The following is an 18,324-nucleotide window of genomic DNA, read 5'->3' on the forward strand; positions in this document are numbered from 1 at the left end:
GTTAAATTTCGAGTCGATTCGGGTTAAAACCGAGACACCGGTCCAAGTTTTAAAACAATTAGGTTAAGTTATGAAATGAACTTCGAGTTTACGTCAAAAGATACTTTTAAATATGTTTTGGGATATTTTAAGGAGTTTGGTAAGCTTTGGGTCAATTTTAGAGGTCCAGGGGCTGAAACGATAATTTTTGGATTCCCAGGGGCAAAATGGTCATTTTGCACCCGCGGTGAGGTTTTGGTCCTGGAAGCACCCTGAGCACAAATTCATGATATTTTAAATGTTCACGCATCATGATTCACGATTTTTAAGATTTTATAAAAAAAATACGTTGCATGCTTGAATTTAAAGAAAATTGCATTTATACATGAATTTTATAAGTGATGAAAATGATAATGTTTTGAATGACGGGAATTAGTTGTGGCTATCGAAGTATATGTAAATGGTTAAGACGTATATGTAAATGCTGATGATGAGTCCTAGGCACAGTGGATGGGTGATCCTGTCGCTGATGTCTGACAGCCGCCGGGTACCGCGGTTCTATGTATGATGGATCAATCGTAAATGATGTACGATAGTCACCTCTAATGAACTGAATTCACCAATGATGAATGATGAAAGATGAATGATGAACGATGAAGGATGAACGATAAATGAACGATGAATGATGAACGATGAATGATGAACGATGAATGATGAACGATGATTAACGATGAGCTGTTTTGACACGTCATGATTTTACACGACATGTTTATGTTACGTTTTTAAAGTTCATGAAAGGTTTGTTGAGTATGGTATTTTTCACTGTTGTGTGCTATGTATATGTATTTGCTATTAACGGTGCAGGTGTGTTGAGTCTTTAGACTCACTAGGCGTGTGTGATGCAGGTGAGCTAAATGCTGAGGAGACTGGAGGTGTCGAACTCTGAGTAGGCAGACTTGGTGGGGTGACACGACCCGAGGACCACATGTTTTCCGCATTATGATTTATGAAATTGAGAGGAGATGAACATTTTCTTATGATGATGAATTTAAGATTTTTACTCGTTTATGTTTACGTATGATTTTGAATGAGTTTGATTATTTTAAACTGCGCTATTTTTATTGTCAAATATTTAAGATCATTTTTAAATGTTATTTCGAAAATGTGAACTTTTAGTTTTATAAAAAAAATAAAACATTTCCGCACTTTTAAAAATGAGCGAGACGTCACAGAACCAATCCGAAAACTTCGAACCTGAACCCGATTAATCTAACTCAACCCGATCAACTTGACTTAACTCGATTTTGATTTTAAAAAAATATTTAAATAATAATAATAATAATATTATTATTATTATTATTATTATTATTATTATTATTAATTTAATTTAAACATATAATAATAAAATCTCTTATATATGATTTAATTTGAAATTAAAATTATAAAAAAATTTATTTATTAAATCAAATAAACATTTGTTTAAAAATAAAAAATTACAAAATGAATATTAAATTATAAATACATAGTAATAATTTTTTTTCAAATATATAATATATAAAAATGTAGTCAATATTTATTAATTATATTTTTAAAATATTAAAATTTTTGGTCAACTAATTCAACCCGATTAATTTTTCAAATTATGTATCAAGTCTAACATGATTTGACATGAATCCAAAAATCTTCAACATAAACTTGATTATTTGGTGCCCAATTGGATAGGGTTTTCGGATCATGTCATATTTTGACACCATTGCCCGATTGGGTTTGTTACACCCCTAACTTAGAGCCATCCACAATAAGAAAGATATTTCCTTCAATTATTTTTGGACCCCCGTAATCCACATCATCAATTAAATATTCATCTACTCAAATATCTCATATTTCACAATCAAATATCATACCAATCAAATATTTATGGGTCTCACTGTCAAATTAATTAATATTTTATTTTCATTTAAATAAAATCATTTGACCACTTTAATTACTTTTATCTATTATTTATCAAAATCCAACGTTATTAATTCATCAGAGAAAAAAATGTTGTGCAGATTCCATTCAATCGTTCATTTATATTTCACATAATAATTAAATATAATAAATAATATTAAAAAAAATGAAAAAAATAAAGAAGCTCGAGCTTGAGCTTGGGTCGAGCTCTTCACCACCGAAGCTCTTCACTCAAACTGTGTGAAGAGCTTGGGTCTTCGAGTGAAGAGCTAGGGTCGAGTAAAAGTGAAGAGCTTGACCCTTGAGTTTGGGTCGAGCTCGACCCAAAAAAAAGTTCGATCAAAAAAAGATTTCGACCCAAAAAAAGAGCTCGATCCACAAAACAAGCGCATCTCAATCATGCTGGCTTGAAGAAATTTAAAAAAAATTTGAAATATCAGGTTATAAATTTATAATCGGATATTGTTGTGGCACACTAAATCAATGATGTGCAGTGATAAATATTTAGACGTATAAGATATTTAGATTACATGGCTGTGATTATATTCTCCGTTGCGGAAGGCACTTAGAAGAAGTACCCGAAATCTTTCAATATTTAAAGTTGGTCCATTTGATTATTGGGCTTATCGATCTGCCCATAACGAATCACGAAACGTCATCCGCCGAATTAGAAGAATGGCTGCGGCTCTGGTCACCGTGCCGCCGGCATCGGCCACCCCTCCTCAACACAACCACCGTCTCCACCAACTGTTAACCCAAAATGACAGCATTACTATACGTCGCGTCAAACAAATCCACGCCAAAATCCTCCGCACAACCCCATCTCCCGAAAGCAACCCAGCAAGTCTCTTTCTTTACAGCAAGACTCGTCCATTACTACTCGTTACAAGACCTCGGTTATACTTTCCATGTTCTTAGCCAAATTCCGAACCCAAATTCCTTCATTTACAATACTGTCATTAGAGCTTATGCTCGTAGCAAAGACCACAAAATGAAAGCATTTTCACTTTTTGAAGAAATGGTGAAGCTAGAGAGTGTGGTTCCGGATAACCATACATTTCCTTTTGTGTTAAAAGCTTGTGCTTATTTGTTTTCTTTGAGCGAAGGAAAACAAGCACATGCTCACCTTTTGAAGTATGGGTTTGCCTCGGATGTATACATAAACAACAGTTTGATTCATTTCTATGCCTCTTGTGGATGCTCGGAAAGCGCAAGAAAGGTGTTTGACAAAATGCAAGAGAGGAGCCTGGTTTCTTGGAATGTGATCATAGATGGGCTTGTGCAGATGGGGGATTTTGACGAGGCGTTGAAATTTTTTGTAGAGATGAATAAAACCTTCGAACCTGATGGCTACACGTTGCAGAGTGTGATAGATGCTTGTGCCGGTTTAGGGGCCTTGTCTATGGGTCTGTGGACTCATGCATATATTCTGAGAAAGTATGAAATGGATTCTGATTTTGATGTCCTGATTAGTAATTCTTTGGTGGAGATGTACTGCAAATGTGGGTCGTTGAGAATTGCCGAGCAGGCGTTTCAAGGGATGATGAGGCGAGATGTGAGTTCTTGGAACGTGATGATTTTAGGATTCGCAATGCATGGCCAGGCGGAGAAAGTGTTTAAACATTTTAGCGGAATGGTGGATGGAGAAAAACTAATGCCCAATTCCATCACATTTGTTGGGGTCTTGACCGCATGCAATCACAGAGGTTTGGTTGATGAGGGCCGTACATACTTCGATACAATGGTTAACGAGTACAAGATCGAGCCAGTTTTGCAGCACTATGGTTGTCTAATAGACCTTCTAGCTCGTAATGGGCTAATCAGTGAAGCACTTGATGTTGTATCAGGTATGACAATGAAGCCTGACAATGTGATTTGGAGAAGTCTTCTCGATGCTTGTTGTAAGCAAGGTATGAACATTGAACTGATTGAAGAAATGGCTAAGCAGATAATGGGATCAAAAGAGGATGCTGCTAGTAGTGGCGATTATGTTCTTTTGTCAAGATTATATGCATCTGCTGATCGCTGGAATGAAGTAGGTTTAGTTAGGAAACTAATGACTGATAAAGGTGTTACTAAAGAACCTGGTTGCACTTCCATAGAAATCAATGGCATTGTTCACGAATTTTTTGCTGGAGACATGACTCATCCCCGAAAGAAAGAAATTTTTCAGTTCTTGGATGTGGTTAACCAGAAATTGGAGGCAGAAGGGTATGTTCCTGATTATGCTCAGGCATCCATGGTTAATGACTTTGATGATGAGAAGGGAAACTCACTTAGACTTCATAGTGAGAGATTGGCCATCGCTTTTGGATTGTTGAACTCAAAGCCTGGGGTTCCGATTCGTGTGTTCAAGAACCTGCGTGTGTGCAAAGATTGCCATAATTTTACCAAATTAATCTCCAGAATGTTTGACGTGGAGGTTGTTATGCGAGACCGTATCCGTTTTCATCATTTTAGAGATGGCATGTGTTCTTGTAAAGATTTTTGGTAAGGCATAGGTGGGTTCTTACTTGAAATGCAGTTTGTTTCACATTAATCTGCAATACATACGATTGCCATGAGTATATTCCAAGGCCCTGTTATACATTCTTAATGGTGTAACAAATCGAGTTTTTTTAAAAAAATCATGCTCTTATTTAGGTTCATGAATCTTGGACTCAATTTTTTCTGGCTCGCAGGCATCAGTATTGTCATTGGAGAAAATTTTGTTCGGAGAAGCACACACGAATGTCATTGTACTCCAAGTAACTTTCACAAAGAAATTTTGTGAAATGTTAATCTAGTCTAAATAAAGTAATCACCAAATATCACTCGAGAATTTAAAATGCTACTCACAAATCTTTTGCTACAAAATCAGCTTAAGATCCACAGAAAAGACGAGTTAAAAAGGAACAAAAAAAACGAAGAATGGGAGAGCTGTAAGAAACCAGCAATGACAGCTACAGATTGTCTCTTCACTCAGCTTGAATGTAAGCATTCAAAATTATTCGATCAAAATTGATGGGATCTCCGAATTCCTTCTATAAAATGGCACTCCAGTATTGTCCAAATCTTGAGATACTGAAACACAAGAATATGAAAACATATGAGCCAACACTAATGGTAATATTCAATCCAAAAGCATAGGCGGATGCACGTAAATGAGGCGAGATCATGTAACAGAGACGGAAACAATCATAAACGCAGTTCCCACTTTTAATGCAGCCTAGTGTTACATACAGAATGCATAAACAAAATCTAATCGATAAAAGATCACCTCTTGATGATGGTGGCACGACAATAACGTGCATGGTAGTGTTATTCGGCGGAAGCTGCAGATGAAGAGGATAAAGCTTTCCATTCAATGGGCTTCGAGCACACACTGTAATACCCTCTACTCCTAACTCGATCTCCAGCCGCGTCGTCAACTCATGCACTCCATTTCCCTTGAAAGAAATGCAGAGCTCCTCAAATCCATGATCAACTTCTCCATTTTCGTCAGCTACGTAAAAGTAAATTAGTCTCCCTTCGTTCCCTTTCGGTAGCAAACCAACGAGAGAATCACTTGACTGCAGAATCATGGGGAAAACATAGAATCAAAATACTACATATATACCAATAACCATTTGTACTAACTTCTTGATATATATATCTTACATTTAGCAAATGAACCACCTGAAAATTTCGTCAAAACTAATTTACTTCTTCAAGACAATACTACCAACATTTGTATCAATCCACTTCCGAATGATGTATTGATTTTCTTCCATTAGGGTCATTTTTTAATCTATAGATTGTAATGCATTAAATTTAAGACCGAGATTTTGTTCTCAAGTTCTACGTTTTTATCTAAAATGAACCTCTTCTCCAATTGTTCGGATCTCTTTTTATAAAATATTTGCAAATTAATTATCATAAAAAAATATTAGAAATCACAATTTAACTCATAAACAAGACTAATTAATTACCTTCTGTCTAGAAAAACTCGCAGACTTGGTCGTAGTCGGCGAGCTCGGTTCAGAAATGGAAGAATCTTTCTTCTCCGCCACCACTGGAGGCGGCGCTTTCCCCGCCGGCGAGTGCGCTACTAGAATCTCCAAAACGTGCACCTCCCACGAAATCCACTCCTGGGTCGCCGTCCGATGCGGGATATCATGCGTTACCGAATTCCTCCACGGCGGCAAGCCTCCATTCGCACGCAAGAACTGCCCGTACCTCGTCTTCAACTTAACCCCGCCGTTATCTGGAATAGGCTCCCATTCGACGGAGCTGTCGAGCCGCCTCGGAAGCGACTGGGTCACTTTCCGGCCCGTCATTCCCAGAAGAAACGGCTGGTTGGATGCGGTCAAGTACTTGTTGTAACAACTCTTGAGCCGGATTATGTTGTCGGAATTTTCCACGAATTCCACCGTCCATTTTGCGGATTTGGAGGACCCGTTACGGTCTTGGATCACGGATTCCTCGTCTTCATCGGCGGTTAGATACTTGTCGTGGGAGCTTTTTAGGCGGACTGTTTTTGCAGTTAGGAATAAATCCATGGCGGCGGTGCTGCTTCGGAACGTAAATTTTGAGCTGAGTTTCTGCGTTAATTAATGTAGAAAAGAAAATGTAATTAAACTAGCTTAATGGAAGATAGATCGGGTTCGATTACTCGAGAATTAATAGTCAAAGATTGAAGGAAACATCTGGGTTTTATCCAAAAACAGTGTCAGGTGGGGGCCATGGTCAAAAGAATGAAGCACACGGTTTCGGTGTTTGTCCTAACGTAGTTAATGCATTCGTTTTGGAGCAAGAAAAGTCAAATGAATAATATTTTAATTAAATTTAATCTATCCTCGAAAAAAAATACCGTACGATTTCACGCGTGTATTTTTAATTTAATGATTTATCTAACTAATATTCAATTTAACATTTTACAAAGCAATAATGTAAATTATATTACACAATGTCAATCACTTTAACATGTAGTTTTTATATAAATTTAAAATTAAGTAATACTAACATCTCTAAAAAATTAATTAAATTTCACATCATGCATCAATATAATTCGACGGAGACAAATAAAATTCTTGAGAAAAATCTTATAGATTAAATTTAAATTAAAGTATTGAACGATGAGTAGGTCTCTTATGAGATCGTCTCGCGAATCTTTATCTGTGAGAGGAGTTAACCCTACCGATATTCACAAGTAAAAATTAATATTTTTAGCATAAAAAGTAATATTTTTCATTGATGACCCAAATAAGAGATCTGTCTCATAAAATACGACATGTGAGACCGTCTCACACAAGTTTTTGCTTTGAAATGATTCCTTAAATTGATTTCATACTATCTGTTTTCGTTCTATACTTTAGGATATAAATAATATGTTTATTATTGGAAAATTTTTACAATTTTACTCATTATGTATTGATGTTTGACATTTTTAGTCCCATAGTTTTCATCGAATTAATTATACTCCTGCAACTCTATTTCAAAGATAAATTTTATTTTAATCATTCTCATCTAAATAGTGTAATTTAATAACTAATATCGTATCATATTTTTATAACTACTTGGTTAAAAAAAACACTCGTAACATACACAATTGTTTAACAACGTAATTATAAAAAAATTAACAATTAAATTAGTCAATCAATTACATGATTTTAATGATAAGGATTAAAATTTATCGCTACATAACTATAATTGATTCAATTAAAGATACATGGTTAAAAATATCACTCTTGAATAGTTACAGGACCAAACCTGACATTTTCTCTTGTTAATATTATATTATAATTTATAAAAAAAATCAGTAAGACTGTCTCGCTGGTCACCTTTGTGATATGGATCTCCGACCAACTCCATGAAAAATATTATTTTTTATGTCAAAATTTTTATTTTTAAGTACAAAAATATCAATTTTTGTTAGTTATGTCATAAAAAAATATTATGTAAAATATGTTGATTTGAATGAAAAGCATTTCACAATTGAAAAATATTGCTTTATATATCCAGATATTATTTTCACAGCAAAAATATCATTTTTTATTAGTTATGTCATGAAGAAATATTATGTAATAAATTCTGATTTGAGTGGAAATTATCACTTTTTATGTCAAAAGTATGTTGTGTAATATATGCTAATTTGAGTGTAAATTATTATTTTTTTATGTTAAAAATATTATTTTTCGTTATAAGTACGAACGAATCGATCATTCTCACATATATAATTGATATATGATACTGTTTCACATTAGAGCCTACTTATTTTAATTACTAAGCAAAGAAAACGTATTGAAGATAATGAAATGCTAAACAAAGGTGACATCTTTGTTGTGGATAAGGATCTAGATATGATTTCCGGCGCAAAGCCATCGGCTAGGCAAAAAGTATCCATAGGATGTGCCATATTGAAAGAAGATCTCCGGTGTTTCACAGTGTCAACCGTATAGATAAAGATCATAAATACCTTAATCGAGAACAAAGGTGACGTTGAAGCCGATAATCCCGGTGGGGCAGGATTAACTGACGACTCGATGCCAAATCCTAAACTGGAAAGTGATGAGTAGCTCAAAACAATCGACAAATAATCCGTCGAAGCCTCATCCATCGGCGCTACCACTGCCTCCACGTCCCACATAACCCAATCATGTGCAGCACCAGCATAAGGGCTATCATGTGTTACTGAATTCCTCCATGGCGGCGAACCGCCGTTACCCCTTAAATAAGTCCCCCCGATTAACGCCCGTAACTTCACTTGAAACCCATCTCGTATCGGCTGCCACTCGATTGTCATATCTTTTGCATGATTTACCGGCATGGTTTGCAAGACTTTGCGACCAGTCATGCCCGGCAAAAAATGGCGACTCGAGGCGGTGAGGTAGCGGTTGTGGCAGCTTTTCAGGCGGATTACATAGCTATTGCTTTCGACGAGTTCCACTAGCCACCGGGCATTGGTGGTGGCGCCGTTTCTGCTCTGCCGTGTGGAGATTTGATCATCGTCTGCTATCAAGTATTTGTTTAAGTGGCTTCTCAGTTTCACTGCCTTGCCTTTGTTGAAGAATTCCATTGACACACTCTAAAGAAAGGGGTTTATTAGCTAGATTACATTAATTTATGCATGGGATTGGTGTGACTAAAGGCATGAAAAAGAGCTCCTCAGAAAAGAGAAGAAAAGAAAAAAGGCATGAAAAAAAGGGTTCCTGTTTTATGGTTATGGATCATTCCTTCAGTTGTTAAACATTGGGAAAATAATGTTCTTTCTCATATTTTGGTCCATTAAGTTGCCCAAAGATCGGTTTTGCTGCGCTGACTTTTAATTTTCTATTATTTTAATTCAATTGTTGAGTGATATCTGACAAGTCAGCAATTTTTTTATGTCAGATCAATATTATTTTCGATATCACATAATAAATTGAACGAAAATAATCGAAAATTAGAAATTAGTCCATAAAAACCAAAATTTGAAATCATAGTCTACTAAAACACGAAATTAATAAGCTAATAGACCATAAATGGTATTTCCCCTTGATTATATTTGAATGATACAATAATTAACTGGCGGCGCAAGTAATCATATCATGAGGAGAAAACAATTGTCACAATACGCATGATCATTTTTAGATGAGCTAATAAATATACTTTTCATATATTTAGAATTTAAAATTTACTATTTTATAATGAGGCTTTTTAATTAAACAGTATTATAAGAAATCATTTACTAATTTTTTTAAAAAATAAAAATGCAGGGATTGAAATAGGATATCAATTTTCTTCATTGGTTCAGAGCCCACGGGGAAAAACCCGAAATAGTGAATGGAATATCCGATTTTTCAGGTTCAGAAATTTTAAAATCTCCTGAAATAATTTGGAGTGGGTATGAGAATAATTTTTTCATCTTCGAAATCGTCCCGAAAATAATATTAATGTTAATATTATCACAAATAATAATAAATTTTGGTTCGAGAAATTTCCAGACCTGTCTATGTTCTACTTCGTTAATATTTTTGAAACTACGGGCCAAAGATGTAGGTGTGATCGAAAAAGGAGGATCAGTACGAGATGGAATTCAAGGTGGGTAAAATAATAGGTGTGAAAGCTCATAGGCAGCCATAATTGGCGACGGGTGTATTTCCTGTTTTTCGTCCACGCTTGTGGCTTGATTTTAAGCACATAAACTGATTTAAAATATTATATCTCACATACCCGTGAACAAAATTTTGCCAATCTGGTTCTTTTATGCTAGATTTAGGTTGAATTTGCATAAAAGTTTCTGAGTAGATTTGATTTCAAATCAAATTCTCAAATCTATTGTATTTATTTGATGATTAGGTCTCTTCTAAGACGGTTTCACGAATCTTTATCTGTAAGACGGGTCAACCCTACCGATATTCACAATAAAAAATAATACTTTTAGCATAAAAAGTAATAATTTTTTCATGGATAAAAGATCGGTCTCACAAAATACGATACGTGAGACCGTCTCACACAAGTTTTTGCCTTATTTGATTGGTTCTAAATTAGAAAGATTTGAAATTTCTCGTGTTGCTCATGTATATTTTTTGACTTCGGTTTTAAATATACTCTACATTCTAGTTATTTGAAATTTGTCAATCTATCTAAATCTTTTAATTTAAATACAACTTCAGTTTCAATCCTCAACTAGATCGCTAACTTCATTACTTGACTAACGTGATTTACATGTTACAATATTAGTCAGAGAGTTTACTCAATTTACATGAAAAACAGCTTAGTGTTCCATCGTCATTAAAAAAATAACATTAAAAGAAATGTATTATTTCCACTTTATGAATGAAAATTCGCAAAATCACACATCTTCCAACTAGTTATTGTTTCTTGTGCCCCATTTTCTTGGCCAATAGCCTAAAATAGCAACCAAGTCTACAATTCATCACTGATATAATGTGAGCTTATTATCGTATTATCTTCATGTTAGCATCTGATCAACCGAAAGAGTAAACAAGAGACTAGGCCAGATTACTCGTGATTCGAAAGAAACAGTAAACAAGAAGTTAGGCCAGATTACTTGTCAATCACAAGCATCAATTCCACTTAGAACCAGCTTTTATAAAATCTTGGATCTTCCTATTAAGTTCCAAAAGCTTCTGAGTCTCCGGCAAAACATCCTCAACAACATCGTCTGAGCAAAACGAACGTGCCCATCTAGCCAATTTCGGAGTCTTGTCTAGATCCAGCAGTTCGATTTCAAGAACCATCCCTGTCACCTCAAGCCATCTCAAAGTGGATCCAAGAACAATGTCGAGGCAACCGATGTTTTCGCCTCCAAAGTAAGGTTTACCTTTGCTGCACTTGATGAAAACTTCCTCAAGCAACAGTAGTCCTTCAGAAACTTTCTCTATAAGGGTTGTTCTTTCCTCCTTTTCTTCTGATTGTCTAAGAACTTTGAGTAACGGATACCACTGAAATTATTTGACAAGTTTATGTCAAAGTACATATATAAATTCGTTTATTTTGGATTGATTTGAAACTTTTGACTTGTTAGGACTTGAAATCATTTCTCAAATCAAATCTATTAGTTCAAACGCAACACATGCACGAATTCAAGAAATTAATCCAAGCGGTCATATTTCATTCACATGGCTTATGAGATTAAATATTGATCGATGAATCAAGAGAAAAAGGAAGCCAAATATCCAAAAGTATATATCAATTGCCATGCACTTGTTTGGGTAATTATTAGGTTCTTCTTTTTAATAAGAACTTTTAGATATGATATTTACCAAGGTCACGCCATGTATTGGCTCTCATTCAATAACATGGGCAGATGCATGCCTTGATTTGTCAGGTGGCCTGTGTGTTTGGCAAGCTTTTTTTGACTAAAAATTATGGAAGATGCAAAATTTCTTCATAAGTTTGAGAAGTGCATATATAAAAAGGTCTTTTTTTCCTTATTTCTTCCAATTCCAAAGTTTCTCATTCATAGAGTGAGACTTGTAACCCGGCCAACATATCATAGTAAATCATTTCTCCTTGCTTTTGATTGATATTCTACATCATAAAAGATTTTTTAGATTTTTCATTGAGGCGGTTTATTTTTTTTCCTATCAAAGTATGTGAATGGCTGAAAGGTTCAAGATAGAAAAATTCAACGGAAGAAATTTCATGTAGTGGAAAATGAAAGACACTGGCAATTTTACAAAAGGATAATTGCTTGATGGTTATTGAAGATGGATCGAAAGAAATAACAAATGATGATGAGTAGAATGAGATGAATCCTAATGTTATTGACAATTTCCATTTGGCTCTGACAAATAGAGTACTATCAAGAATTGCTAAGAAGAAGATTAATCAATGAGATACTTGGTATACTCTCATAAATATGTACGAGGATAAGTCATTTCACAATAAGATTCTTTCAAAGAGAAGTATTTATAGTCTCTGATCCGCATTATAGAATCATCATCAGTGATCAATCATATCAATGTGTTAAATATTTTATTTATCCAACTCACTTTTCTACATCACAAAATACCAGAAGTTGAACATTCAAAGCTTCTACTTCAAAGTTTGCATGATTCATACGATCAACATATTAACCAACAATGTTGTCGCACAAACATGAGTCTTTGACGATATCATAATCGCAATTCTTATAGATGATAGTTAGGCGCAAAAACAAGGAATTCATGTCGGTATTTTCGAAGTAAGGAGAATCCTTATCGATGATGAGATGGAGATCGACAAAGTCATGAAACTCTAGAGAGAATCATAAGTATGGTAGATCAAAACCATGAAGTGATATTTTTCTTTTTTTTACCGAATGTAGTGAAAGGGGGCACTTCATGGAAAAGTATTGGGATAAAAAGGATATCGAGAAGAACTCTCAAAAAAATATTATTGATCAGGCGGACAAAAATTTGTGACACGTAATTAATAGATTAAGGAGTGACAACTACGTCTACTAGAGATTAATTCAACGAGTACGAACTTATCTCAGAAGGATTTATATTCAAGGAAAATAATCATAAAATATTATAAATTACTATATAGTTAATTTACAGAGGAAAATAGGATGACATGAATAATACTTGACCATCTAAATAAATAATCAGATTTTTTACATGCATTGAAATGGATTCTTGACATCCTAAATGTTTGCAAGGTTTTCATCATACATTTTTTTAAATTTAAGACTGCATCGTATACCTCTAATATTAGGATCTTGGCTCTGCCCCTCTATCGAGTTAAGTTCTTTCCTGTTAGCAATTTTAAATGTTTCTTTTTTCTTTCTTGAGAATTAAGGAATAATATCTACATATATATATAAACAAGGGAATTAAATAACGTACCTTAGTATCAATGTAGTCTGCCCAGAAACGAGACTGTGCACGATCATATGCATCAGAAGGGAAGAATGAAGGACTAGCCGGCCAAGCATCATCAATATATTGCACAATGATAAGAGATTCGCAAACCGGCTTTTCGTCGTGGACAAGAACCGGGATTTTCTTGTGGACTGGATTATATTTTAGCAGGATCTCACTTTTTTTGTAGGGAATATCTTCGACGAACTCATACTCGACAGATTTCAACTTCAGAGCAAGTTGTGCCCGATTCACGTACGGGCATGACCATGTTCCTAGAAGCTTTACTTCGCTTGTCGCCATTGCCTATTTTCTGAAGAATTTACAGTATTTTGAATTCTATTGTGATTTCTACTTGAATACGCACACAAACTCTTAAATCTTGAGGGATTTATATATGTGTCACCGAGCCAAAGATAGACATTGGAATTGGAAAAATTGGGGTTATCGAATGATGCTGCGTATACCACCATTCGGCGGCCTACTTCTATGATACTATTACAGTAGAAGGCAAGAATTCCCAATCAAAATGTTGGTGTACAATGCTTGGTGCCTCCGCGAGAGGTGGTGGGCTCCAATCTTACCTATTTTTTTTTTAAAAAAAAAAACAATTATTAATTTTAATTTTTTAATTTTTTCTTCATCCTCATGTTAAAAATTAAAAAAAGAACAAACCTACAAATCACACTTTAATCTTGTCTATTGGTTGGTTTATTGTCGTAGATTCTGAAATTATGCAACAATTCTAAAATTATGCAAATATTTAGTTATGATTATATGAGTTACGATAATATTGACTTGATGTACATGAATTTTCGAGTTTAGATTTTTATCCTAGAAATGTATTGCTGCGAATTTTGGGAAAATTAATCAATTGGTTGAAACATTTTAGAATTATTGATGTTACAATTATTATTGAGCTTGTATTGCGATTTTTCTAGTTAGAATAACCAAAAATTGAATAATTATGAAATTTTAAAAATAATTTTTTGTTGAAAATTTTCGAGATGATTGGATTTTTTAAGTTAAATAAATCAGGGAAGAAAGAAAAAAATTATTAAGAATACGTCTCTTGTGATACGATCTCGCGAATCTTTATTTGTCAGACGAGTCAACTTTACCGATATTCACAATAAAAAGTAATACTCTTAGTATAAAAAGTAGTACTTTTTCATGGATGACCCAAATAAGAGATTCGTCTCACAAAATACGACTCATGACACCGTCTCACACAAATTTTTGCCAATTTTTAAAATATTGCATGTATCGTACCAGAAAAGTAGGAGAGACGGACACAGCGAACGCAAATACACCATCCCATATTTGGGCCAAGGATCTTTTGCAACGGACAGAGGCCTAGCCCATGTCCTAGTTCCAATAGAAGACTCAGTTGTGGCCCAAAATTTGTCCTTACCTGAAATTTTTAAATTTTGTTGCTGAATCCTTTCACGTGAGAGTGACGCACTTCCCATTATCTCGATTAGATTCCTTTTTCGGACAGAAGAATCCATGCTGCTGTACTTGTCCGTTTCATGTTTTGTTGAATGCTAAAAAAGTATTATTAATAATAATATAAAAAAGTCGAATATATTTATTTAAGAAATATAGTAAATATATATGGAGAATTTGACTAAGGTTGTATTTGTAAATATTTTTAAAAAGTGATTATGGACTTTTGTTTATATAAATTTGCGAAATTTAATAAAAAAAATTATAGTCATTTTTTTAATTATAACAATTTTATAGAAAAATATATAATGGTAAAAGATAAAAACAATTTATCTCCGCAAATTTTTATTTAACCACCTTACTTGAGCCAATTTTGTGAACAGATGTGGGTTTTATTTTAAAAAAAATTATTTTGTCATATAAAACAATAAAAAAATTATATTAAAAAACATATAATATTAAATTTTATCTGCCTGAATTCAACTCCGATCATATTTTCTATCTTTTTGTTAATTTGACTCTCAAAAGTCAAATCCTTTGCCTCTCACAGGATTAGGATTCGAGAATCTGATATTATAACAATATAATATAATAAAATTATTGCATCATAATTCATGCATGGTGAAGATAAATTAATGAACAGGCGAAGACTGTCGGACATATTATATGATATCTCTCTCAATTTAATTTCTCCAATTTTCTTTTCCTAATGACAATTGAATCAAATTTCCATTGAATCATTTATTACAAGTTTCTTTACCTCTGTTAATCCCATACATGTTTCTTGATTCTTACAGGCCTTTTTCTTCATTATTTTAACTTGTCATCTTGGTTCATGAATCTCGAGGACTGTATCTTTCATAATTCGTAATTCTTTATTTTCTTATTATTAATTTTTGGTATCTTAGATGACCATGAAAACCTTTTTCTTTTGTTCAATAATTTTACTCTAAAATATAGGGACATGTAAGCTAATTGTTCAATAATTATACTCTAAAATAGTTTAATATAAAATTTAAAGTGGCTATTTATAATACAAAATATTAAAATTTAATATTACCTTATGATTTTGATATATAGTTCCAAATCCTATTTGTGAGAGCCAATTCCAAATTCGGTTCCATGGAAACATGATCCGTTGACAATCAGGTTTTGGGTTACTTCATATATAAAGTGAGTATATGTTATATCAGGAGTTCTACTTTCGTTTTTTTTGTTTAAGATGTTCGTACGAACATTCTACTATAAAATTAAAAAAAAATACTGATATATTTCAGATTTTTTTAATTTTGAAGTTAGAATATTTATACAAAAACAAAAATAAAAAGATTTGCTTAAACTCCCTTCTAACATCTTTTGCTATAAGGTGACCAGTGTTCTAAAAGTCTTGCTTAAGCTTGAAGTTCGACAAAAACGCCACTTCCCGAAAAAACGGTTAAACTGTAGTTTGACCAAATTAAGCATAATTAAGGCGTTTAATTAAGTGTGCTTAAGCATAATTAATCACATCTATTTATTTTTAAATATTTTATTTTGAAAGTATGTTTTTTATTTTAAAATAATAAATTAGGTTTATAATTCAAATGTTTATTTTTTAATTTTAATTATGATTAAGCATGTTTGATAATGATTTGACAAATATTTAGTATTTTTTAATGTGCTCTAGTTGCAAAAACAAATAAAGATTGCAATTTTGAGGTTTTTATTTTTCTTATATATATCAGAATTAATGCATCATACTTAAATTTATCATATTTATATATTGTTTTATTTATTTATTGGTTTGAGATAATTACAATTACACAAAAAATAAAAAACGCTTTTTCATGTTTTAGCATATACTAATCATGCTTTAAGGTTAAAAGCTTGGAGCTATATATCCCACGCTTCGGAGCTCTTTACGCTTTTTATAACCTTGAAGGTGACACGAGTCGATTCTCCATTGAACGAAGCCCTACCTAGCCCCTAGCGTATACAACCATTCGCCATCTTCACTTTCTAGATTATCATCACCTGCATTTAGCTTTTCTCCCGGTGTGAGAACCAAAATGGCAAAATTTAAAAAGCACCAATAATGGCAAATTTTTGCATTTAAGTTCACCAACAATCACCTACTTCCGCTCATGGTTCGCCGGAACGGCCGTTATGCGGTCGGAACGGCCGGAACGGAACGGGAACGGTGATCGCCGTTCCAAAGTTCCAGGGCAAATCGGTGATTGTTTTGTAGCGCTGTTCTTCGATGTTTTATCGGCGATTTAACGACGAAGCGGAACGGAACGACCGAGCGGAACGGTTTGGTGTTTAAAAAATATGGTTATGAGATATTAATGGTTTATTACGGTAAGGTATGGTAATGGTTATTGTAGATGGTTATTGTTTATAGTTATGTTTATTGGAATGGTAATAGAATGATTATGTTATTGGTATTATATTTCATAGTTGTTGAAGATTATGGCAATGAATGTGTAGAATAAAAAGTTGATCTTGAGCCAAATAGAAAATGGAAGTGCAGAAACGGTATGAAAAATGTGGCAGTAGTTGTGGTTTTTAGTATAATGTCTTGTATATTGATCCAATTGTTGTGAGGGCACTTCCATTAGAAAGATAAGATATAAGGCTATAACTTTCATGTTTTGATAGATCATTTGATTTTTCAACATCTTGTACACATGAAATTAGACATCGTGGATTTGATTATGGGTCGTCTCAATATATTGGTGATACCTACAATGAATCTTCATCATCTATATGGCGGGGTGTTGGACGTCATGATCCCGAGTATAGATCTTCAAGTACAGCTGATAGTTTTACTGTATATCGTGGATTCGGATACTATAATCGTCGTGACGAAATACTATTACAAAATTAGTCATCACATTCTAATGATCTTTCGTCATCTCAATCTAATAAATATCTCTATGGACAATCACGTCAATATCCAAATGTTCGAAATCAATTTAATCTACGAGATAGTGATGAAGAATATAACAATGATTTCGCTCCTCCGCGTCACTCTTCATGGTATTAGCTTTGGTATGTTATAATTTTTAGCGTGTATTTCTTATTGTGCTATTATTGTAAAATAGTTTTGTATTGATATATTAATTTGTAATAACTTCATATATTTTATTTTTTATTATGATGTAATTTATATTTAAATTTTTTACCAATTTTTTGAATTTATTAATTTTTTTATACGACCGTTCCGCAACCGTTCCGCAACATAACATTGGAACTGGAACGGTAGTTGCCGTTCCAAACACCGCAACCGTTCCGGCGAACCATGTTCCGCTATCTTTATTACACCTTTTCTCTATTCAAACTTCATTGTTTTCCAACCCACTCAGATTTTGAGGTTTTTTTTAAAAATAATATATTTTTAAAACTTATTTATTAAAATATATCAGATTCTAAAACATTATGAAAATATGACCATCCGAAGTTTGAAGTTCCGGATTCACTGTCCCGGTCGGAATCCGGGACAGACTGATACGGATTCTAAGAATCCGATTTTAATTTTTTTTTTAAAAAAAAATGGAAATCGACGACGGTTTAACCAAAACCGTCGCTATCCGCGACGGTTTTTTAAACCGTCGCTATTTGCGACGGTTTAACCAAAAACCGTCGCTACGGC

At 33.6% G+C, this 18,324-nt stretch overlaps 3 protein-coding genes across 3 annotated transcripts; 1 reads left to right on the plus strand and 2 right to left on the minus strand.

Annotated features, from left to right (window-relative positions):
• Positions 1–2,541: 2,541 nt before the first annotated feature.
• Positions 2,542–4,468, plus strand: LOC142532763 (pentatricopeptide repeat-containing protein At1g59720, chloroplastic/mitochondrial-like). Its single transcript, XM_075639198.1, is given in 2 exon segments — positions 2,542–2,804; positions 2,806–4,468. Coding segments are annotated over 2 exon segments (1,818 nt in total). The 5' UTR covers positions 2,542–2,604; the 3' UTR covers positions 4,424–4,468.
• A 244-nt stretch (positions 4,469–4,712) lies between these two features.
• Positions 4,713–6,625, minus strand: LOC142532764 (uncharacterized). The gene is made up of 3 exons (XM_075639199.1): positions 5,880–6,625; positions 5,189–5,480; positions 4,713–4,992 (listed from the first exon to the last, which is right to left on the minus strand). Exons 1-3 carry the CDS (start codon positions 6,447–6,449, stop codon positions 4,916–4,918), a joined length of 939 nt encoding a protein of 312 aa, XP_075495314.1. The 5' UTR covers positions 6,450–6,625; the 3' UTR covers positions 4,713–4,915.
• Positions 6,626–10,753: 4,128 nt separating this feature from the next.
• Positions 10,754–13,805, minus strand: LOC142533228 (glutathione S-transferase U17-like). Its single transcript, XM_075639916.1, has 2 exons — positions 13,227–13,805; positions 10,754–11,336 (listed from the first exon to the last, which is right to left on the minus strand). The coding sequence occupies exons 1-2, from the start codon at positions 13,542–13,544 to the stop codon at positions 10,959–10,961; spliced, it is 696 nt and encodes a 231-aa protein (XP_075496031.1). The 5' UTR covers positions 13,545–13,805; the 3' UTR covers positions 10,754–10,958.
• Between the last annotated feature and the right edge of the window lie 4,519 nt (positions 13,806–18,324).

This window comes from Primulina tabacum, chromosome 18, assembly GCF_025594145.1.
Source record: "Primulina tabacum isolate GXHZ01 chromosome 18, ASM2559414v2, whole genome shotgun sequence".
NCBI lineage: Eukaryota > Viridiplantae > Streptophyta > Magnoliopsida > Lamiales > Gesneriaceae > Primulina > Primulina tabacum.

What these genes read in the sequence shown, in the direction of transcription:
- LOC142532764 (XM_075639199.1), bottom strand. Translation starts at nt 6,449, where the DNA reads ATGGATTTATTCCTAACTGCAAAAACAGTCCGCCTAAAAAGCTCCCAC. An exon ending in CGAGTTTTTCTAGACAGAAG is followed by an intron (nt 5,481 to 5,879) that starts GTAATTAATTAG and finishes ATGATTCTGCAG; the next exon opens with TCAAGTGATTCTCTCGTTGG. An exon ending in CGTGCCACCATCATCAAGAG is followed by an intron (nt 4,993 to 5,188) that starts GTGATCTTTTAT and finishes CTTGTGTTTCAG; the next exon opens with TATCTCAAGATTTGGACAAT.
- LOC142533228 (XM_075639916.1), bottom strand. Translation starts at nt 13,544, where the DNA reads ATGGCGACAAGCGAAGTAAAGCTTCTAGGAACATGGTCATGCCCGTAC. An exon ending in CAGACTACATTGATACTAAG is followed by an intron (nt 11,337 to 13,226) that starts GTACGTTATTTA and finishes AAATAATTTCAG; the next exon opens with TGGTATCCGTTACTCAAAGT.